Source organism: Protopterus annectens, chromosome 12.part0 (assembly GCF_019279795.1).
Source record: "Protopterus annectens isolate FY-2018-M chromosome 12.part0, PAN1.0, whole genome shotgun sequence".
Classification (NCBI taxonomy): domain Eukaryota; kingdom Metazoa; phylum Chordata; order Ceratodontiformes; family Protopteridae; genus Protopterus; species Protopterus annectens.
The window spans coordinates 491,390,955-491,416,516 of NC_056746.1; the positions used below are offsets into that span (position 1 = coordinate 491,390,955).

The following is a 25,562-nucleotide window of genomic DNA, read 5'->3' on the forward strand; positions in this document are numbered from 1 at the left end:
GTACAAACAATTTAAACAGTAATAAAAACTAAAAAGACAGTAACAGCTTTGCATTTCTTCTCAAGATTGATGTCTCACTCAGGAGACAGACACGTTTTTTTCTCTCACAAAGCAAACTTTGTTACTTAAGCAGTTATATCTGTCAGCAATGCCACTTGCCGGTAAGACAAATTGAAAACATAGTAAATAAAATCACTTCCCTGGTGGCAGAGGGATTGACATTCTAGTCAAGTCCAGTAGCAGCAAACAGAGCAGTTCCACGTAGCCCAGCCAAATGAAGCTATTAAACATGTATGTCATTGTGAAGTTTGACAAAGGAAGGGTCCTTAGATTTTTTTTTTAAACAAGAAACATATTTATTGAATTATCACTTTGACATAGACAATTATCCATTTATGTAAATGAAAATAAACCATAATGACATTTTCAGTTGCAAACATATCCATCACATATAATCTTGTATACAATTATTGTCTATCGAACCTTACATAGCTAATTCATTTCCTGCCTTATCATAAACCTCATTCCTCCTCCAAAACATTATTGCCCATAGATTGTTCATACAATTCCCATTTTTACTATATAATTTGCTCTGCCCTTTTCAAAGATCTCTCTTCCAGTTTTTTTTCTGTTTTACTATATTCACTGCTTTTAGTACAGTTGGTTTAGACTTTGATTTCCATTTTCAGAATTAAACTCAGAAAAGCCGTATGTGTAGGCAATTCCAATTTGGTTATCACAGCTCAAAAATATCATTTCCGTAGTTTCACCAGTTTGCTCACCCAATATTTCTGACAGAGTCAAAATCAATCAAAGTGGGTACAGGACAAGGGTCCAGGTCCAAGTACAGCACAGGAAATCCAAGAATAAAAAAACAAGGTACCGAACTGCATGGCCAAGGATTAAAACTTTTATTAAAAAATAAAATAAAACGGAGTAAGTGCTTTCGTGATTAAACAATTGCTTTAAGACTGTTCCACTCAACGTCAATTAATAATTTAAATAATTAATCAACCTATCATCTTCAAGTACTTCATATCAACCAATAACACACATGTGCAATATTAGCGTGTTCATAAAACTTATGTAAGTGCAATCACATATATAAAAACATTTCATACTTCATGTTATGAATATAAAAACAGTATCAAAACAGTGTCAATGTGGTATTGTACGAGTTATGGTGGTTTATCTGCTTTAAAATACTCTATCCACTTCTGTTCTGTCATCTCTGTTCTGTTCTTTAAATCCCCACCCCCGATACTTTCTTTCAAAACCTCTAGCACAAAAAACTTAAACCTATGCTGTGGGCCTTTAGCTCCAATATGTCGTGCTAAAGCACTGCTATCTTTATCATTTCTGATGTCCCTAATGTGTTCTAGTATATGCTCCTTAAATGAGCTATTAGTTTTTCCAATATAAAATGCACTGCATACCTGACAATAACTAAAATATATTAGATTTTTGGTCTTGCAATCTTCATAAAACATACTCTATAATGACTCCTAATTCTGGGTGTTTATAACTTAGTCCTACATGGATATAACGACATGCAGTACAACCCCTGCAAGGGTATGTCCCATGTCTCTGAGAATCTATCATTGGTCTAAGTTCTTGGGACGTATAACACAATTGTCTCTTAAGAGACTAGTTGTTCTGCTTTTGGAACCAGATGTAGCCAGTGATAGAGAGGACCGTCGAACAGTAGTTAATGGTATCAGAGTTTCTTTAACCTGTACTAGTGACTTCAGTGTTTTTTGTGACATCATAAAAAGGAACTCGAATATCTTAAAAGCAGCTGATGAACTTAGGGAAGTTGTAGATGAGAGACCTTATTTTTCTTTTAAGAACAATTTTTCTCTTAAGTGACAGCTGTGTTATAGGTCCCAATTGTTAATTGATGTTGAGTGAAGCAGTCCCAAGAAGCGATTGTTTAATCGTGAAAGCGCTTACTCCGTTTTATTTTATTTTTCTAATAAAATTTTTAATCCATGACCATGTGGTTTGGTTCCTTGGTATTTTATTCTTGGAATTTGTAACATAGTCGTCTGTAGGGAATTTTTAAAGTTGCCAACTCATTACATTTTCAAAAACTATGTTCCCAGTTTCCTGTTTCTTCCCCATCATGCCTCCAACATTTGCAGTCTACCTGAGGAAAATTATTAGGAGCATACTTAGGGTATAAATATATGTATGCTGACACTTATCTTCTATATTGTTGCATATTTGGGAGCCATACATGTATCCTCCCATTGTTTCTTTGTGAATTGCTATCCAGTTTCACTTCCCAGTCCTTTCCAACCTCCTCTGACTGATTCCTCTAGTTATCATGCAATATTTTATGTCCTACTAATTATCCATTTTTAACAGAAAATTTTGTTCTAGAGTCTGCTAAAAGCTCTACCAGTGCTGGTCTTTCACTTAGGGTCCCCCTATCCCTTTCTTTTTGCCTATACTCTGATACCAATCCTTGATAAGGAAGGTAATCTGTATCCTGCAGTCTAAATGTATTATTGGCCTCTTTCCATTCTATTACCTATCCTTCTGTCATTATTTATTCCCGATACCCTGGTTCCTTTGCCAGTTTTCTCCAGTAAATGCCAGCCCCCTATTGCCTATTCTCTGCACCCCTAATTGCAGACATCCCTATTGGCAAAATCTCCCTTCTCCACCCCCATGTTGGCTTAGTTCTTAAATTCTTTCAGCTAATTTAAGAATGTAATATTATGTATCGTTATTGTTATTCTCCGTAAGGATCCGTGTACAAAACCCCAGTCTCTCCTTATTTCTTGAGCTTCCCCCCATTACATCATTATTCCTTTCCACTTTGAATTATACCTTTCTGCTTGTGCTATGTAGAGAAGCCTTAACTGTGTAGCTCTGCAATACCCCTTCAAATTGGGTAATCCCAAACTGCCTTGTTCTATTGGGAGGATCAACTTATCCCACTTGACCCTTGACCTCTTCCCCTCCCAGATAAAATCCTTCAATATTTTATTAATTGCTATCCACAACTTCTCCTCTGTTTAATAAAAACAAACCTGACTTTTGTATAAAATCTGAAAGGGCTAAAATCATGTTCACTGCTTGTATCTTGGTATCCATATTCATAAATCAGAGCTTCCAGTTTCTCATTTTCTGTATTATCTTTTAAGTCTCTTCCTACGTATCCATAGCTGCCATAAAAGCATAATTTTTAACCCATGTGCCTAAGTACTTCATTTCATTTTATCATGTCCCCATAAATATGAATATTGCTGAACCAGTTCATGTGTGGGTACATAATTTACAGCTATTGCCTTTCTTTTATCTTCATTAAATGTTTATCCAGAAAAGACTTGAAACTGTCTCAGAGTGATCCACAACACTGAAATGTCCTTTTCTGGTTTTAACAGGTACAAAATAATATCATCTGCAAATAAAGCCAATTTTTCTTGATTACCACACCAATTATATCCTTGAATTTCTGTGTCCCTTATTTTCTTTGCCACTGGTTCTAATTGTTTATTTATTTAACATTTGTTCACTGAGAAAGTCCGACTTGAAACAAGCCAGTTTTCAGGGGAGGCCCTGGGAAAAACATTCCAAATGTATGTCTTTGTAACATCGGAGGAAACTAGAGCACCCAGAGGAAACCCACATGAATGCAGGGAGGAGACACAGACTCCGTACAGAAGACACCTCTGTTGAGAATCGAAGCAGAGAACCTCTTGCTTTGAGGTGACAATGCAAACTACTGCACCACTGCAACATTCATGCAACACCAATAACAAAGGGGAAAGAGGACACTCCTGCCTGGTTCCTCTGTTCAAACAGAACTATTTTTTTAAACAACTTTATTTGTGACATAGGCAAGTTTACATTTACACAAAAGTAATCAAACTGTATTAAATTAACATTAACACACACATTATACTTCACATATATTGCTATATGTCATATAACCTAAGCAACATTACATACATTAATCAATTCCTGACCTTTTTTTAAACAAAAAGCATCTTTATTAAACCATCACTTATGACATAAGCAATCATACATTTATGTAAATGAAAACTATCCACACTGACACAATACTAGTTGCAAGCATTTTACCTCAGAAGTCAAACTGGCACACTCCCAGTTGCAATCATTGTATATCACTTATAATATACCCAATCCTTTTCAAACATTACATAGCTCATTTAAGTCCAGCCTTCTTTTAAACCTCATTCCTCCCCTGTATATATTGCTCACATAATTCCTATTTTTTTTTCCTACATAGTTTGCTCCAACCCTTTTCTAAAGATCTCAGTTCCACTTGTTTTATCTCTGTTATTATATTCACTACTTCTAATATAGTTGGTTTAGATTTTGATTTCCATTTTTTAATAATTGCTTTTTTGGCAGCTGTCATAATTAGACATAGCAAGGCCTTACCATGTCTAGGCAATTCCGATTCAGTATCATAGCTCAGAAAAATCATCTGCCTCATCACACCAATCCACCCACCCAACATCTCCGACAGTGCATCCCGCAGGTAATCCTTAAAATCCGCCAACCCACTACACTCCCAGAAAATATGTTCCCAGGTACCCCTTTCCTCCCTGTCATACCTCCAACATTAGCTTTCTACCTGAGGAAAAAATTCTGTGGAGTCTACTTGGGGTATAAAAATAACTATGTAAACATTTCCAAGCAAAAATCCCAAATCTTCTAGATTTTGTTGCATATTTGGGAGACATACATATATCCTCCCATTGATTGTTTGTGAATTGCTTATCCAATATCTCTTCCCAATCCTTTCTAACCTCCATTGATTGATTCTTATAGTTATCATGCAATATTTTATATCCGCTACTAATTATTCCTTTTTTATGGCAGCTTCTGTTCTAAATTCTACTACAAACTCTACCAGTGTTGATCTTTCATTTAGGACCCCCATATTTCTTTCCCTTTGCCTATACTCTGATATCAATCCTTGATAGGGAAGGCATTCTGTAACCTGCAGTCCAAATCAATTCTTGAACTCTTCCCATTCTATTACCTTTCCCCTCTTTAGTTATTTGCTCCCAATTCCTTGGATCCTTTGAAAGTTTTCTCCAGTAAATTCCAGCTCCCTCTTGCCTATTGTCTATACCCAAACTGTAATCATCCCTATTGTCAGAATCTCCTTTCTCCATTCCCATGCTGGCTTAGTTCTTAGAATACTTTTTGCTACCTTATGGATATAATATTATGTATGATTACTGTTATTCTCCTTAAAGGCATGCATCCAAAATCCCAGTCTCTCTTTGTTTCTTGAGCTTAATCCTGTTTCAGCATCATCCCTTTCCACTTTGAATTATAGTTTTCTGTCTGTGATATGTATAGGAGCCTTAATTGTGTAGCTCTGAAATACTCCTTCAGATTGGGTAATCCCAATCTGCCCTCTACTGGAATAATCTGCTTATCCCACTTTACTCATGCCATCTTCCCCTCCTAGATAAAGTTCTTCAGCTCTTTATTAATTGCTATCCACAACTTCTCCTCTGGTTGATAAAAATATGCCTGATCTGTGTATAAGACTAAAGGGACTAAAACATTTTGACTGCTTGCATCTTACTATCCATATCCATATCCATTCAATTTTCTCAGTTTTTGTATTATCTTTTGTTTGTTCTCTTCCCACATATCATTAGCTGCCACACCAGAATCATTTTTAATCCATACTCCTAACTATTTCATTTATCAAATCCCCATAAATATGGGCATTCCTGAGCCAGTTCTTGCATCAGTACATAATTTACCGCTATTGCTTTAGTTTAAGCTTCATTCATTTTGTATCCTTAAAAGATATGAAACTGTATCAGAATGTTACACAACACTGTAATGTCTCTTTCTGCTTTTGTCAGTATAAAGTAATATCATCTGCAAATAGAGCCAGCTTTTCTTGACTACCATACCAATTATATCCTAGAATTTCTGGGTCCTTTATTTTCTTTGCCAGTGATTCTAGCGGTGGTGGTGCTGCAGTAGCGTTGTCGCCTCACAGTAAGACGTTGTCCTGTTCGATTCTCGGCTAGAGCATCTTCTGTGTGGAGACATGCGTGAATGGGCATACCTTAGTTGAAGGATGTGCGTCAGGGCTGGCAACTCAGCATGTAAAAATCTACTGCCAATCATTAGCCGACCGGAGTTCCGCTGTGGTTACCCCTAATTGGGAAAGCCGAAAGACACAACAACAACAACAAAGAGGAAAGAGGACACCCCTGCCTAGTTCCTCTGCTCAAGCAGAAATTTTCAGAGAGGACCCCACTCACTTTTATTTTCACCTATGCTCTCTCATGTATCCTCCTAATCAACCTTGTCATTTTTTCAGGAAATGCAAATGCTTCCATTGCCCTGCTCATAAAGTCTCAGCTTATTCTGTCAATCGCTTTCTCTGTATCAAGACCCACCAACAACAATGGTATCTTCTTACATTCTGCTTCCTTTTGGATCATCAGTTTTCTGTTAAGGTTGTCAAATGTTTGCCTCCTGTCCATAAAACCACATTGTTCCATATCTGTCAATTTTGTCATTACATTTGACATTATTTTAGCCATTATATGCATGAACACTTTATAGTTATGGTTTAGTATTGAAATGGGCCTGCATGAAGCTGGGTCTAATGGATCTTTACCTTCTTTTGGTATTAAAGCTACCACTGCATTCTTCCAGGATATTGGTACTTTTGCTCTTAAAATACTGTTAAAGAAAACCGTCCAGATCTTTATCATTCTTTTTCCTCCTAACTTCCAAACTTCCAGAGAAATACCATCTATTCCTGGGGACTTTCCTGCAGATTAGTTATACATCACAATTTTTATCTCATCTCCTCCTACTCCAACCATTAGTAATTGAGCCTCAACTACCTCTAACATTGGCATATTTAATTCTTCCATAAACATTTCTGTTTGTATATTTTCTTGATTTACATATTTCTCTGCTTTATACAGACTTTCATAAAATGTCCAACATATTTCTAGTACCTCTACAGGATCTCTTATTACCTTCTTTATTATAGGATCCATAAGCTTGGCAACAGCACTTTCTACTTTCTGTTGACTGAGTCATTGTGCTAAAAATGTTTGTGATCTGCTGTTATTTTCAAAAAACAGTTGCTTAACAGCAGTCTTTCTAAGCTTGTGCATATTATCAAGGTAATCCCTTATTTTCTTCTTAGCATTCTGCAGTTGATCCTCTTCTTGTTCTGTGAGATTCATCCTAATCTGCAATACTTTAACATTTGTTAGTCCCTCTAAATAATTGTTGTTACTACTGAACCATAGCTCCCTTTCCTTTATTTTCTCCCTATTTTTAAAATCCACCTTAATTTTATCCCATTCCCTAGCTATAGTTTTAGAAGAAATTTTTATCCTGTCTAATAGCTCCTGATCTCCACTACCCATTCCTTAAGTTCCTTTCTTTTCAACAGATAGGTGGGAATGCTCCAGTGTCTCATTTTTATTTCTTTACCCATGTTTTTATTTTAGTTATTATTGGAGTGTAATCTAAAATAGTTATTGGGTACATATCAAGACCTTCAATTAAATGCACATGCTCCTGTGAAATGTAAATTCTGTCTAGCCTAGCCCAGCTTTTATATCTTGGAGAATAATGTAAACTCACTTCGAACTCCTATTACTGAATTCACATCTTCCACGCCAAATCTTTGCATAAATTTCTTCAAAAATCTACCCTGCTTTGTTATACTGCCCCTTCTGGGCCCCTTAGACACATCTTCACTGTTGCAAATAATATACCATTCCCCACCTGTAAGTAATATTCCTTGCTGAAAACTGATTATTTCTCCCAGAATTTTCTTAAGCTCCATTATAGCAGTTTTAGGTAGAATATAAATGCATGCCAGTGTAATCCTCATCCCTTGACAGTAGCCCCTTAGCACTACAAATCTGCCATTATTATCTTTTTATCTTCTTCTATCACTATTGGAGCTCTTTGTGCAATTAATATAAGTACTCCTCTTTTCCTTTTTTCCAAGTATTCCACTGAATAACCATCCTGAAAACCTTTCTTTATCAAATTCACATGTTCAGTTCTTTTTGTGTCGCCTGTAACATAACTATTTGTACTCTACATTTTTAATATTGTTCACTACCCTTTTTTTTGTATTTATCTGTGAGACCACTGACATTTAAAGACATTACAGAAAAGATCATTACATTAAAAAAAATTATTATTCCCACCTTTTATGTATAACATCTTTTTTGTTAAATGTCTAGTTCCAGTTTTTGTGTTACATGCTTACACTGTTTGACAGGTTGAACTTTTATACATTTGTTTCTTGTCCTATCCATTTGAGCCTATGTCACATCTTACAAAACTTTTTGTTTTATTGAAAGCACTCAAAAAAAAAAAAAAACAACAAGCACACCCCAACCTGTTAACTTAATACTAACACACAAAACTATGTACATCTTTAAATACTGAAGCTTTGCCTTCCTAGTAGGAACAAAAGTTCCAAACTGACAGCCACACCCACAAACTTGAGTTAATCTAAAAGAAAGGTTAAATATGCTAAGATGCATGATGCAGCCTGTGCTTCTACTAAGTGCTAATTGATTTTGTCTTTTCTTTATAGCTCTCCCAGCTGGGAAACCCCCTAGATGCATTCATAGAAAATTATGTCCTAGCCAATTTCTCTTCTCAATTTTTTTCCCTTTAGCCAGTCACTCTCCATCAGCCGGTAGCCAGTTTCTCTTTATTAGATTGTCTCCATGGAGACATGAGAACGAGATGGCTACTTTCTCTTTATCAAATTGTTTCCATGGAAACATAAAGACTAGCTGCAGAATTGCTACTGAGCATACATATTTTTGCTAGAAAAAAGCCTCATAATATTCAATACTCTTTTTTCATTTACTTGCTTACTCTTAAAACTTGTTATTAAATCAATCTAAGGTCCTTAATCTAGTCATTTCCCATGCAAGAATGAGAAAAATCACAGTATTTTTTCTTTTATCATGCTCTTTTAACCAGGTTTTTTCACTGCATTGTCAACATTTCTTAAACCTGAACAAGAAGAAAGAGAGAAGGAAGGAAGAAAGAAAAGAAAATAAGCAGCAGCAGCACCTATTTACAAGCCCCATTACACTTACAATAACTGAGAAAACTTTACTTTATAGCATGCAAAAAAAACATACACCACAAAAATAGTGCTAATATGAAAAAAAATGTACTTAGAGTTAAAGTTCTCCCTTTTCTTCCCCTCCCCAAAGCATTTTTTGAACATTAATGACATATGAAGTAGGGCATGTGCTTTAGAGTCTCCCACAAGTCCAGCAAATTCTGAATAAGTCCAATATTTCCAGATTTTCTTGTTCTGTCATATTTCACAGATAGTATTATTGCATATTAATCCCACATTAAGTTACTGATTTTATTACTGTTCATCTCCATCTCCCAAATCATGTCTCTGCTTCATTTCCAATGTACTCCCAATTCTTCAATTCAGCTCTTGTGCTCCCTTCCTTCACTCATTTTTCACTGAAACACTGGAAAAAGTTTCAGAGGTACAGTCTCTCTGTGATCTTCATTCCCAGAAGAAAAAGAAGCAGAATCTCTTTCTGTTTCACAGCTCACTTTTTGTTGGACAAACTTTTGTATTTCCTCCTTAGCATGTACTTCATGAGAAAATGATTTGCCCCTTCAGGGAAGAATACTTTGAAGACAGTTGGGTACAACAGTTTGAATCTAACACCTGTGTCTTGACATTCCCTGAATAGTGGAATAAATTTGATTCTCTTCTGCCTGGTGTACAATGACTAATCACTCTTCACAAACACTCTGCCATATCCTACTTTTAGTACTTTGTCCTTCTGCCACAGTTTTGTCAAAATCAACTCCTTCTGCTGGTAGTATTGCATCTTTACTGTTAAAGGTCTAGGTTGATTTTTCATAGCCAAGTTTGGAGCATGCACACGATGTGCCCTTTCAACTAACAACTCCTGATGTGGAGTACCAGTCCAGTTCTTTATTTGTGCTTTCATAAAATGAATGCAGTCTTTTCCTTCCAGCTTCTCTGGTATAGCTGAAAATCTTAAGTTTTCCCTATGTGCTCTGCCCTCTAACTCTATTATTTATTTGAAACATCTCTTCCTGAGCAGTCTCATATTCAGCCAGCTTTTTCTTCATTTTGACCGCTGATTTTTGCAGCTTTATCACCTCATCTGAATATTTGTTTAAAGCTTCTTCGAATTTTTCCGGCCTTTTGTTGTTTGTGTTGATATACTTCATCAGTGTTTCATTTATTTTAACCAGGTCTATGTGCAGTTTTCTTATATCTTCCTTTAGGTTACTGGAATTCATGTCTGGAAGTTGCATTGCTTTTTGATGGACAGCTGCAGAACCTTCCCCAGTCAGTGTTTCTCCCTCAATTTTTGTAGATGATTTTTTCCAGGTCCTCTGTATTTCTTTTTTTCCTGGCATCCAGGCAGTACACTTGCTAGCCTGTTAGTGAAATTTACCCATAAAAACAAGTCTACTGGCCTTCTCTGCTGAGTTTCTGTTTTCAAACTGAGAGAACTAAATTTAAGCTGTTATTCAGTGTGCAGCCATCTTGGAAGTCTGTTCAAACAGAACTTATCAGAGAGACCCACCCCCCACTTTAATTTTCTCCTCTGATCCCTCATTTATCCTCCTAATTAACTTTATTATGTCAGTGAATTCAAATGCTTCCATTACCCTACTCATAGAGTCCCATCTAACTCTGTCTAATGCTTTGTCTGTATCAGTACCCATCAACAACAGTATTTTCTGGGTCCATATTAAATTGCCAAACGTTTCAAAGTTCGAATGTCATATGGTCGATACCACATGATCGAACTTTGAAAAGTTCAAAGATGAAAGGCAATGGCTCCGTACACGCAGAATGGGAAAATTTCTCTTTTCTGCACTGAAGTCCAGTCTTGGAGTTGGTATATTTAAGTAGGGGGGTGTGGGGGTGCAGGGTGGCTTACCCACCTGCTCAGAGCATTAAAATAAATTTTTTTTTTACTTTTTTATTATATATTAGACTCATTAGAGGATTCAAGTTTCACTCATATGTTGTTGAACATATGAGGTTCGAAATTTTGAAGCTTCAAATATATAATATAGACCCGTATTTTCTTACATTCTTCTTCCCTCTGAATCATCGTTGTTCTGTCAATGTTATCAAATGTTTGCCTCTGCTACATAAAACCACATTTATCCATATCTGACAATGTTGGCATCATCTTTGCCATTCTTTTAACCATTGTAGAAAAAAAAAAACACTTTATAATCATGGTTTAGAGTCGAAATTGGCCTGTATGGGTGTTTACCATCTTTTGGTATTAGAACCACCACAGCTTTCTTCTAGGATGTTGGTGCTTCTCCTCCTTTTAAAATACTGTTAAACAAAACATTCCTGATCTTTATCACTTTCTTCCCTCCTAGCTTCCAAACCTCCACAGGAATACAATCTATTCCTGAAGACTTTCCTGCAGCTTGTTTATACATCACCATTTTTATCTCATCTCCTCCTATCCTAACTGTTAATAATTGAGCCTCATCTGCCTCTAACCTTGGCATATTTAATTCCTCCACAAACATTCCATTTGTACTTTTTCTTGAGTTCCACATTTCTCTGTTTTATATAGATTTTCATAAAAGTTCTAAAATATTTCTAATATGTCTACAGGGTCTGTGGTTACTTTCCTTGTTATAAGCTCCTGAAGCTTAGCAACAGCCCTTTCTGCTACATGTTGCGTGAGCCATTGTGCTAAAAGCTTTTGTGCTCTGGAGTTATTATCAAAAATAGTTGTTTAATTTTTCTAAACTCGTGCATATTGTCCAGGTAGTCCCTTATTTTTTCTTTTGCACTCTGCAGTTGTGCCTCTTCTTGTTCTGTGAGATTCTTCCATTCTGCAATACTTTGTCAATCCCCCTAAATAATTCTTATTACTTCTTAACCATGTCTCTTTTTCTTTTATTTCTACCCTATTTTTAAATTCTGCTTTAATTTTATCCTACTCCCCATCTATATTTCCTGAAGGAATTTCTATTTTCCCTAATAACGCTCAAATAATTTCCACTACCCATTCATTAAATTCCTCTCTGTTTATCAGATGGGAAGGAAAGGTCCACGGTTAAAAGTATACTAACAGACGTAGGTATAGAAAAGGCTTCATTTGTTAAAACAAAGTCACTTTGGAAATTAACAGAGAAGGGGCTATTATTAAGTGTACCCTAAGGAAATATATAAACTGAGGAACAGATAGATGCCTCTCTAAAGAAGGAAAAGGGGAAGAACAAAGTACTTACATTAGTGCCTATTGTTGAAGTCAGGTTCTTTGCCCAATTGCAAGAACCTTTTGAAATTTCAGAAAAAGTGAGGTAAATTGCAAGCTGAAACAATCAAGAACTGATATATCACATATTATGTAGCCTTGGCAAACAAAATTGAAGTTTCTGTAGTAAATATGTTTGTCCAGGAAGTTAACCCCACCTCCCTCCAGAGCATATCCTTCACTCAAACTAGATAAGGCATTATCAGTGTCTCAGAAGCAAGACATAAAGCAGTTTGTGCTGAAGAATAAATATGCATATTCTCAGAGATGCCTGCCAGAACCAGGTTAATAGAACACAAAACAGAAACCATGCCTGGTGAGAAAGTAAATTTGAAAATGTAACAAATACCCAAATTCCAGTATCATGCAGTTAATAAAGAGATGGAGATATGAACTTGGTGTTATATCCTGGATTAAGTAGAATAACCCTATTGTGCCAATCTCCAAGCTTATTGGGTCTGTAAGGTTTTGCAGTGATTTCAGAAAATTAAGTAACATATCAAAATTTGATTCATATCCCATCCTTTTTATAGGTGAACTAATTGAAAAAAAATAGTCAGTGCTTGGTTTCTTTCCATTTTGAACCTAACCAATGGTTATTGGCAACTTTTACAAACTAAGTAAAATTGCATTTTCCACAGCAGATGAACTCTTCCATTACATGTTTGGTCTGAATGGTGTACTTGCAACATTCCAGAGGTTGATGGGAAGAATTCTTAAACCTCATTCCAGATATGCAGCAGCCTAAGTGTATGAGGTAGTAATATTTTCTGAACATTGGAAAAGTTATTTTTGGAAAATGTAAGCCATCTTAGATACTGTTTGTCAAGCTGGGATAACTGCAAACCAGCTATGTGCCAATTATGCATGACAGAGTCCCACTATCTGGGTTATGTAATATATACCAAAGTATAGTAAAACCACAAACTGAGAAAATTATAGCAGTACAAAGCTGGTCAGTGCCAACCAGTAAGAAACAGGTTAAGGTTTTCTTTTATGCCTGACTGTCTATTAATGTAAATTCATTTTTATTTTTTATATGGTTGCTTGGCCCCTGATTGACCTTACCAAGTGTAAGACTTCCTTTAAGGTTAAGTGGACAGTTGAAAAAAAACAATCTTTTCATCAGATAAAAGAAGTGCTATGTTTAGAGCCAATACTAACAGCTCATCCTTTTCCAAGCAATTAAAATACATGGAGATACATGATAAACCTAGGCACAATCTAGTCTGAGGTTACAGAGGGGATGAGCATCCCATCTGTTAAATATTTTGAAAACTCGGCAATATTAAGATACATTATTCAAGTATAGAAAAATAATATCTTGCATAAAATTGGCCTTCACCCATGCTATTTGCTGGTTACAGAATTTGTATTAATTACTGATTATGTCCCTCTGCAATAGCTCTACTGGCAGAAAGACTGCAAACCAAAATTTTCCAAACAGGCTTTGACCTTCTAACTTTATAATTTCAAGATCCAATATTTTCAAGGCTGCAGTGACTTAAATTGGAAGAGCCAACTCAGGCTGAAGCCCCAACTGACAATGCTAGATCTGGTGGTTCTAAACTGGTGGGGAGAAGGTCATGTAGTACAGTGACTAATGAATCTGGAAAATACACTGCTCATTTTTTAGGAGGGGGTTGCCTTAACCAAATAATGTATAATTTTAGAGAGAAATACAGATAAAATAGTTAAATCAAAAAGAGGCAACTCTGCTTAACATCCTATGAGTAGAGGACATCTTGGGATATATAATGGTCATTACCTATGGAGGAGATCAGATCCCTGACCACTGAGTCAAGAGTAGTCTTCAGGCAGCTACATAACTAGGATGAAGGCTGTCAGGAAAGTGTCCACGAAAACTAGAAAAATGTATTAAGGAAAAAAAATTCTAGAAAATTTACCTGATGTATTGCTTTTTGTGTTGAAAACATCCACATAGAGATAGTCATCTGGTCCAAAAAATAAAAATAAAAATAAAAATAGAAGTTTATTTTGGATGAGTGCTTTTGCCTTTTAAGGGCTTCTTCAGATCTACATTTTCTTTTAAATGATGCAGAATTTATACAGGTTCCAATCCACAAATGAGGTTTGAAATTAGAATCTGAAAATTCACAATAGTGAGAGAGGAATATGACTGGTGAAATCCTAAGCCCTATTTAGCATAAAGAGCCTATTTGGTCAAAACTATGGACATGTAGTGATAGGTTAGGCAGGTGGGTGAGCAAGCTAATCACTGGCCCTTCTGAAGCAGATATTGATTAATGAATGCAGGTGTATATGATTTAGTTCTGACTGACAAAAAACATTAGACTCGAATGTTGATTTGTAGCTGGGTAGAGGGAATCACAACATTTGGTCGCTATTTTGTAATGCTTCATGGAAATGTTCACATAGCTCTTTCTACTTCAGGTAAAATAAAATGTGCAGGAATTGTGAATAATAAAATAAACTGTAAGCTTGCTTTTATGGAGCTGACTAGGAAATGTAGGCCATATGTGAAGTTATGAACCTACATCAAGCATAAATTAGTGGCTTAATTTTGAAAATAATTGAATAAAATGTGAACTTTTAGCTTCAATAATACTGAACCTAGCATGGAGAGAGGGAATTGTATAAGAGACAGATATAAAGAATGTAAAATTTGTCCAAGAGATGAAAATCTCTAACCATTCTAAATTAGTGGAAATCCTTGTGGTCCAGTTTAAAGAACTTAAGTATACTTCATATGGAGTAGACACTGTTAAGTCCCACTGGGTTGTAGAATCCATTTGAGTTCTCTTTTGTGAAGTTTAGCATCATTGTTACCTTTAAGTGGATCATTTTTGGATGTAGTCAATTACACAGAATGTGAAGTTATCTCTGCTACAGTTGATATCATGCCTGGTGACTGGCTTTGATATATCCCTTATTCTAATGTCAGATATGTATCACATAATGTTTTCCGTAAGTCCATTGATGGTTTTCCCAACAAAGAACACTTAGCAGCCATCAAATTTAGTGAAGTGGACAGTCATTTAATGTTACAGTCATTTATGGTTTTGGTATAATATTTTCCCTTGGTATTGAAACCGTAAAAGTAGTTCTACATTCTCTTGAAACAGCAAAACATCCATAGAGGTGGTCACATGGAAGTGTGCCAGACATTATAGTTGATACATCCTATGGTGATGTTTCTAGCCAGTTCTTTATGTTCCTGCATCATCTATATATTAATGGAGAATCAGTGTTCAATATTTTACAACTAGATTTATTACCTTTGAGTATGCTCCAGTTTCTTTTAACAATAGCTTTTATTTCATCAGCATCCATAATATCATGCTTTGTTTTAGTCTCTCTTCATTCTGGAGGTTGGTCTTATAGTAGTCTCTGGGTAGTGACAGATTGATGCTGCCATTTCTCTGTTTTAGTAGTATGATGGGTTGGAGGATGCTTTGAAAAAGACCTTCTTGGTAATCACATTTGATGAAGTCTGTTTGTAAGTTCTCCATGTTCTTCAGGCAAAGCTCCATTTCACCTGATACTCAGGCCATTCACATCCCTTGTGATTTGTTCCTGTTTTGTTTGGTTTTGTGTGGGCTTACACTGTTGGCACAGAGCAGGAGGTTTACCCAAGTTGGTTTTCAGTATAGGTATCTAAGAGTTCAGAGGAGTTAGGTTTCTTGAAGATGTTGAGGACCAGAAATTCTATTTTGTTTAGAATGTGGTGAATGGTGAAGTGAAGGAAGCTGGCAAATTATTTGATGTATTTAAAGGATTCTTTAAGACTCTCTGAGGAATTATCCCATGTGAGGAAGATGTCATTGACAAAGAGTAGGCAGCAACCCATCTTCGTATAGAAAGGGGAGCTATAGAACTTATGCTTTTTCTATATCACCAGTGCAGTGTTTACTGGGTGCTATGCTATGGTTGTATCCACAGCAATTTTGCTGAGTTGCCTATATGTCTGACCATTAAAGAGAAAGTCGTTGTTAGCCAGCATAATATACAGAAGTGTGCCTTTTTAAGTGGACATCATCCCAAGTAGTGTTTGTAAAGGTACTAAGTGCTTCCTTGAAGGCACTAATACTGTAATCATGAAGTAGGACTGTATATGAAGCTTCATTGTCAATAGTAACCAAGATGTTGTCTATATTGATTTTAATGTTCTTAATTTTCTTTAAGAAATCTAAAGAATCCAAAGAATCTAGGATGTAGTAAGCTGCAGTACTTACATGGTGTCATGAGCCATGGTGGTAATATTGCACTCTGCCTTTTTGTATAACCAGTAAAGGAGCAATAACTGTTCTGATAAACTGGCTGAATTACCCTTGCCTGTATGGTAAAGAGAATCTTGAAGGGAAAGACTGGCATTTTCTAAGTAATGTTTTTTATGTGCCAACTTTGATGAAAGCACTGTGCAAACTGGAAAACTGAAATTGGTGCAATTAATGTGGAAAAGTAGTAGTCCATGATGGACTCTGTCTTGGGAATTCATTAAAGTTCCTAGCAGAGGACATACAGCTCATTCTAAAGAGACCTTTCCTGTATGACATGGCCATTTGTGGTGCAGGAACATGTTAGCTGTGATGAGGTAAAACCTCATTTTTGGATAATATAAATGTTTCCTTAATCAAAGTTACTATAGCAATGTCCAGATCATGAACCCCCCCCAGTTACACTCATACACACATGTCCACAAACATGAACACACACGTCACAGTCTCTATACCTGTCTGTATCCTCTTATGGTTTCCCCTACCACTGCAATGCTTCAGGGCCATTACATCATGTATATATTAGGTCTTGGTGTCTGGTGTATCCCCCTGACCCCCAGTCCCTGTTACACAGTCAGTGCCATTACTGCACTTAGAGTGTATGTGTCCAGTGGTTTCCTTCTTATCCCCTTTATGCTGGTCTGTGCCTTAGGGCATCATATGGAGTAATTCATAGTGTCCAGTGTATCCCCCCACCCTGATACCCATTATAAGGTTTGTGCCATCATGGCAGTTAAAGCATTCCCAGGAGTCTAGTGTATTCTAATCCTCAGTCCTCGTGTGCCAGTACAGTAGATTCATCAATAATCCCTGGTATCCAGTGGGTCCCCCACCCACCCCTGATCACCCTTATGATTTATGTTCTATTATGGCATTTCACTTTATCCCTGGTGGTCTAGTGATTCTCCTCACCCACAGTACCAGCAGTAATGTTGGTGCTGGTAAGCACTTTAGAGATGAATCTCTGGTGTCTAGTTTATCCACCAACCTCCTTTTCCCCATTTCAATACTGATGCTGTTGTAGCATTTTAAAATTAAGCCCTGGTGAATAGTGGTACCCCCCAACCCACCACCAACACCATGTTTATGTTTAGAGTTTTGGTCATGTTCAGTAAAATGACTTGGTAGACATGGCCATGTTGATCTACATGACCAAAGGCTTTTTTTTTAAATCACTCAGCCATGTGGTGCCTTCTTGGTTCTGGGGAGAGATCACATGGCTAGTTAGTCTATGCCTTTTACCTGGGATGCCTCATTAGCATTCAGCACAGCCCTTCTTGGTGTTGCACATGTTCTTGTTAGAGGACCATGCAGTGCAGTGTAAGGGTGCTTGCTGAATAGCAAAAGGTATCACACTATGTACTCATCATGGTACCTTTATCAGTCCAGCTCTGTATTTTCATGTTATTCCCCATTTTGAGCTTTCTGTGTAAAATTTTCACCTTTATGCTGCAGAAACAGATTTCTCTGTGAGTATGTCTGAATTCTGGTTTATATACTTCAATTATTATTTTTGGGCAGCCACGGTGGTGCAATAGTTAGCATTATCATCTCACAGCTAGTGGTTCTCTGGTTCAATCCTCGGCTGGGGTGCCTTCTGTGTGGAATCTGCATGTCCTCCCTGTGGTCATGTGGGTTTCCTCCAGGTGCTCCGGTTTCCTCCCACATCCCAAAGACATGCTGTAGGTGGATTGGACACTCCAAATTGGCCCTAGATGTGAGTGTGTGCATGTGTGTGCCTTCCGTGGAAGGTTGGGTGCCGGGCTGGCAACTCGACACCATAAAACTTCACTGCCAATCGTGGGCAGACAGGTGATCCACTGTGGTGACCCCTAACTGGGAAAAGCCAAAAGAAGAAGATACTTCAATTATTATTTTTGTATGTTGTTTTATTGTAGTGTTAGTTATTCTTTCCTTGGAGTTGAAAAGCTCTAAGTTATGGCAGAAAACAAGCATTTTGTTTCTTTTTGCGAGGGTTTAATTTTTTTCCATAGTGGAGGATCTTAAAAACAGTCTTTTTATTCAAGGCAAGGAAAACCATTTCAGGGTTTCCTCAAAAATGCTGCTAGAACACATTATGAGTTCAGTTTGTCTGCTTACATCATTTTCTTTTATTTTATTACAGTGTTGCTTTAATGTAAAGACCACTTTTTCTTTGAGTTACAAAAGTTGTACCTTACAACAGAAAGTAAAACTTGTGTTCCTTTCTATGATGCCTAGGGAGATTAACTGCTTGTGAACTGTGAGGAAAGCTGGCAGTTAGTTTTTATAAGGTAAGGAAAAAAAAACAATTCAAGGGTTTCTTGAGAGCGCTTCTATCTGATTCTTTGAGTGGTTACATCCTGTGATGAAGTGATATTTCATCTGTAATTAGTTTATGCGTCTACCCACAGAGTGTCAGGAGAGGCCAAATGTGAATAGACTGTCTTTCAGAGAATAATCAAATGAAGAGCTTGTATGCTTCTGTTTTCTTCTTTTGCTCTTATTTTACTGACATTGTTTTCTTTTTGTATTACTGTTGTATTAATTATGTGTTACTTTATATATAATATTCTTTTCTTAGAGTTTTTAACAGTTTTGGATTAAAGCGGAAGACAAATGTGCTTCTTTCTTTGAGATTTATGACAAATGAATGCTTGTGAACTGTGGAAAGAGCTAGAAGTTAATAATTTTATTTAAGATAAGAAAGGAAAACGTTTGAATGGTTTCTCGAGAAATAGATTCTGCGTCAGTATTTCTGATTTGCTGCATTATTCATTTCTTCTTGTTTTGCTTCTGTGTTATTGCAGTATTATTTTTCTCTGTCATTTTCCCTACTGATTCTGATAAACCAATACACACATAACCAAAGTACCATCGAAACACAGGTGGTGTTTTTTATTGGTTGTACTTTATTGGAGCTGTTATAAAAGAGGGTGTGCATATGGCATGTTTATCTGATGAAGTTCCGTTTTTTAAATATAAAAGAAACGAAAGCATTTATCATATTACAACTGTGTCCTCGTCTCGTACTGCAGCAAAGCTTTGGCTACTGATTCTGAACTAAACTGTTTCCCTATTAGTATGAAACTCTCTGGTGAGGAGGCAACAGCCACCTAGAGGGAACCATCATTCAGGCAGCCATGAAGGTGTTTGCGGCCTCTTCCCATTTAATGATGCAAGCAGTGTGGGAGTTTCTGTTTCTATTTAGGCTTTAACCCCAGCCCTGTTGGCTAATATGAGTGTCTGCTTCATACAAGGGTCTACAGTGCTCTCCCCTGCACCCAGACACTGATGAGGACTATGATCACGAGATAGATCAGTGAGCAAAAGCCTTGTCCTAGTTATTGGCTGTAACTTCATCACCTGCAGGCATCCAGTTCCATGTGTGTGGTTTTTTTTTAAGTTTTGTGCTATAGCAGAAAGCAATTTGTTGTAAGGCATAGGGAGATGCACTGATAGTCAATTGCAAACCTAATCCTTTCATTTAAATTAAGGAGAACCTGTGCACAGTTTTCTTGAGAGTTGTCAGAAACACCTCTGTGAAAGTATATGTAATACATTTATTTAATGCTTAGACTGATTTTACTGCTTTAGTCTTGGTTTATTGCATTATTATTTGAATTTAAATACTTTTTCATGGACTTTCAAATGTCCTAGAATAGGCCAAAAAGCAAACATTGTGTCCCTTTTTATGATACTTAAAAATACATTGCTTCTGAATTTTAAGAAGAGCTGTTTACTAGTCTTTTATGTAAAGTAAAAAAAAATGTTCAAAAAAATAGACTTCCTGTGCCAGTCACGCAGTCAATACATTACCTTCCTTCAAATGGCAACTAGATGACTCCGTGGGCTTGACCGACCTAGCCCTCCTTGAAAAGGGATGTACGGTTTAAAGGTGGGTACAGGCAAGGCATACATGGCCAGTAAGCTCAGCTACCTTGCATTTCCATTGATCCTGATCTGCCATAACAGACTGGTGTGTGAGCCCCCCTGACTTTTCCTACTTTATTTATCCTGCTCCTGTTTTATCTTTAAGTCCATTAGCTCTTGAACTGTTTACCTGTTTTATTTATTTCATTTGAAAAGTGCATTCTACACAGTCTCTGCTGCTAGCACAGAGGGATAAAGACCTAACTAATGCCCATGTGACCAGAGTACAAAAAACAGCTTTGATACTCGATGGCCCAGGTCAGAAGAATGGCAGTATTTATCCTGTGTACCTGCCTGGCTCATACCAATGCTGTAATGAAAGGGTTACCACTGAAAAATGAAGGCATGTCATCATGCAGGGGAGCCGGCACAGGGAAAACATGGGCACGACCATCTAAGTTGGGGATGATAAAGCTTGTTAGTCCATGTGGAGGAGCATGTATGCATGCATGTACAGACAGAGAAGCATAGGTGGTCCTTTCTGTGAAGCAACTGCTCATACCACCACCAGTGAATGAGTTAGACTAGAAATAAAAATGCTGTGTTTGCAGAGGTGTCAGTGAGAGCACAAAACACCCTTATGTCTGTTTGAATATTGGTCACTCAGACAATGTAATGTCTGATTAAGCTTGTTGGGTAAAATCATGCAAAAAAAGTGTCTTCTGCTCCTATTTCATTTGCTGCTACAATTTATCACTACCAGATTAAAATGTGAATCACTCCAGTTTAAATTAATTAAACATATTTTTCCACCCCCACCCCCCGATTCATATCTTCCCACTCACTCATTCTACACTCCAGGGACCATAACTTTAAACAATTTTCCAGTTTAATGTTAAAATCTCCAGTTAGAACCACGACCAGGTGCTGTCTTATATAGTAAATATAAACTGCTATAGCAGATCACATGTTTTATAGGTTCATAGTTTCATAGGTATCGACACTAGGGCCTATACAAGCCTAGCCATAACAATTCCCTGGATATTTCTTCCCACAATATTTACTTCCCTGGACCCCTGTCTAGCAGGGCGACTGACGTGATCCCCACAGTGAATTTCCTATCTCCCATCCAATCGTCAAGGTTCCTTTTGAAGAGGGCCAATGAGGTGCTCTGCTTGACATGTATGGGCAGTCTATTCCAGAGTATGAACAACCAAACCAAAAACCACCTCCAGAGGGAGCCTTAATAGGCAAAAATAGTAAAATGAAAAAAAAGATTCCACCACAACTAAATGTTCACTGAAAAATTCTGTTAAAATGTAGACTTTAATAAAACGAAGAAATAAAAAGCACAAATTGTGCTGCTCAAGTTGCAGGTCAAACAGGATAAGTGCTTTCAGTTAAAACACTTTCTTCAGATCCTAGTGTGTAGACCTGACTTACTGCTGTTAAATAAAGATCCTTAATTGCTCAACCAATCACATACAGCAATCAGATGCACACCTTCCTTAAGCCTCCATTTCATTTCTTAATTAGGCTTCTCTCTTTCAAAATAGGTTTAATAGGAACTATTCTGTTGAGCCCTGGAAATAAATTAGCTCTGAGGTTTATGATCCATTTGATGTCTTCCTTTCCAGTTTTGTTGACAATGTCTCCTCCATGGAGGTTAGTAGTCACATTTGAGATAACCATAAAGCTAAATGAATGCCCTGGATTTTCAGACACATGTCCATATAGGGCATTGTTTACCACTTTATTCTTTATGTCTAACAGGTGGCGAAGTATTCGTTCCTTAAACTTTCTATTGGTCTTTCCTACATAATAGCCTTGGCACAAATTACAAGTGCCAACGTATATAACATTCTTGGTGTTGCATTTAGCAAAACCAGAAAACGTATAGCATTTGTTAGTTACCGGATAAAAGCCACATTTCCAAGTTCCTAACCTATTTCTTCCTTCTGTACACTGCTTGTTAAGTATTCCATCATAGTTGCACAATAAATCCTTTAAGTTCTTGTTTTTATAACCAAACTTAGGTGTTTCCCCTGCTATTCTCTTAATTTTACTGTCAGCAGTTAAGACTGGCCACAATTTCTTGATGGTTTCACGGACATCAAAGAAGTCAGTGCTGTAGGTCATCATGCATCTCAGACTGTTGCTGTTCCCACCTTTCTTCACATCACTCTGCTTCCGTTTTGAATAGTACGTTGCCCTTTGTTGTATCGAATGGACATTGCTTTGCCTTAACTCATGACTAATTGCTTTTCATTATAGCCTCTTGAAGCAAAATTCTGTAAGAGTTTGTCTTGTTCCTGCAGAAAATCATCATCGTCAGTACAGAGCTTGGATATCCTGGTCACTTGATTTTCAACAATATTCTGAAAAACATGTCTCGGGTGCACGCTATTGTAGTATAGCATATGGTTCCTCCAATTTGGTTTCCTGAATATAGTGGTGCCAATTCCTTTGCTATTATTCATTGAAATTCTCATATCTAAGAACTTGATCTCACTTGCTGACGTTTTCACTTCGAATCTTAAAAAGCTAGTCGTACTTGTTAAATAGTTGACGAAATCATTTAGGCGTTGTATACTGCCCTTCCTTAGGAATATAACATCATCCACAAACCTATTGTAAAAGATGATGCATTCATTCTATTCATTTTTCGTATCCATTTCCCATTGCCTTTCCCATTCAGCTAGGACTATATTGGCATAGCTGTTTGCACAGGGGGTGCCCATGGCTACCCCCATTTCTGCCAATAGTAGCTCTCACCATAGAGGAACACATTGCTCTCCAGGACCTATTCCAGGAAGCTGCATACTAGATTCACATCCATGTTTACTTCAAAATGAGAGACAAAGTCCCTTACTGCTTCTATTCCTAGATCGTTGGGTATGTAAGTGAATAAATTGTTGACGTCCATCGTCACCAAAATGAGGTTGTCTATGGAGCTTTCTTGCTCCATTCTTTCATACAGTCTCTCCAGCAGCTGACCAGTGTCGCTCAGTACAATATGTGTGAAAGGCAACAACTTCTTGAGTTCAGTTTCCACATAGATTGAAATGGGCTGAGTGACCCATCCTCTCCCCGAAACTATCGGTCTCAGAGGGGGGTCAACACTGTTCTTGTGAATCTTAGGCACCCCTTTGATAACAGGTGTAATTGACTCTGGTATGCTCGAGATCATTACATCGCTAACGGAAAATGATAATGCAGCGAATGTAGACCCAGCGTCGGCAGGAAGCATTCAGCCGTCAAGTAAAGTAGTTCTGAGTGTGATACCAAAGAATGGATCTGTCCATGCACCTTTGTTACAGCAACTCCCTTTTTTATTAACACAGAAAAATGTCGGGAGATCCAGGTCAGAAAGCAGAGAGAGGAAAAAGAGAAAGGTAACTTAGAAACCTCAATGAGCTTAGATGAATCGATTTTGTTCGTAATTAATATATCCGATTATGAGCTGACAGCTACCCAAAAGAGTGTTCTGCAAAGAGGCTTGAGCTTCATACCGTCAATACGTTCTGACCTGAGTGAGTTAGCGACAGACTTAAGGTGCTTTGGTAAGAACGTTACGTTGAAGTGTCTTTTTGACAATGAAAATACTGGTACAAACTATACATCATCTGTGTTGAAAAAAACAAGTTCCTTTGTCCCCAGTAATCATCCCACTGTGGAGATGTTCTTACGTTATGTGAGAATGAGGTGTTTGAATGGAGGTCAAAAGGAAAAAGTAAACACTATTACAATTTAACACAGGATGAGTTTCAGGCGTTAAAAGAGTTGCAAACAGTGAAAGAAATTATTTTCAGGCCAACTGACAAAGGAGGAGCTTTAATAGTGATGAATTCAATACAGTATGCTGAGAAAATGCAGGATATGTTAAGCCATAGTGATACATACCACAGAATCGAGAAGTATCAAGTAGACAGATTGATCTCCTCAGAAAAGAATGTCCTATATGACAAATTAATGACTAGAGCAACTGATAAAAATTTATATGACATTCTTGAAATGGAATATCCAATTGTATATGACATTGTATTCTGTTTCTTCCAGGTTATGTAGAAATGACTTGTGTGGTCTGTAAAGCAATGTCTAATCTTGTCCTGTTTGAAAGTCTTTACCAGGAACACACTGCTGGGAGGGGGTACTAAAACCGACATGGGACCCCTAGTACTAAAATAAATACATGTGATGCAAAAAAAATAAATAAATAAGATAAGATGTGTTGCACAACACCTTCCAGGATATTAGCCTGAACTTCCTCTTACAATCACAAGTTTGTCAAAATTAATTTTGGAACATATGTGGAAAGTACAGAATGTCATCATTTTATTAAGCTTACTGAAGACTAGTACTTTGCATGAACCTGAAATGTTTGTGAAATCTAAATATTTGTAAAACAGTAATTTTTGCTTAGGTAGGAATAAAGTTCAATTTTAAGTCAAACATTACATGAATTAGATTTGAGTAGCAAAAATCTCATTAATTGTTATTTGCAAGAAAGCAGGATTAACCATTCAGTCATCTTTTTGCACCTCAAATTCCTTCTTGTTGAACACTTTTTTTTTTTTTTATTCCAGAGTGCTTTTGTAAACAGGCCTGCCCTTGGAATTTTGCCTCCAGAGAACTTCCCCGGAAATTTGACAGAGTCCTTGCTTACTGTAAGTACATTTCAGAATTTCAAACAAATATGAACTGAATTCACAATAACTGTCTGTACATAAACTTAGATAGCAAACTGTATCAGAAGAACCTGCATAATTTCACTAAACTGTAAATGTGTGTATTTTGGAAGTAGTCTCCCCTTCTAATCAATTATTGTAATGTTATTAATGTCTAAATCTTTTTAGAAACAACTGTTGTTAGAAACTGGTCTAACCAACCTTATTAAATATCTAAAACTAATATGTACTGCCTCCTATTGTGATTGGTGCATTTCCTTGTAATTGTCACAATTATGTATACCTTTTATGTTTTCTCACCTGCTTCAAGGCCTGGGATCATGGTTGAAAAGGGAACTTGACCCAGCTCATCTACCAAGTTAACAATGGCCTAGATAAATAAATAAATAAATAAATAAATAAATAAATAAATAGTTTGGCTTCACCAT

General features: G+C 36.9%; 1 protein-coding gene across 3 annotated transcripts in view; it reads left to right on the forward strand.

Moving 5' to 3' along the window:
• The window catches only part of ABAT (4-aminobutyrate aminotransferase), a 1,409,217-nt gene that overhangs the window by 1,036,585 nt on the left and 347,070 nt on the right, over positions 1-25,562 (forward strand). For all 3 annotated transcript variants that reach the window (XM_044089599.1, XM_044089601.1, XM_044089600.1), the window contains one exon: positions 25,033-25,113. In XM_044089599.1, coding sequence (XP_043945534.1) covers positions 25,033-25,113 — 81 coding nt within the window. The remainder of the gene's footprint in view (positions 1-25,032; positions 25,114-25,562) is intronic.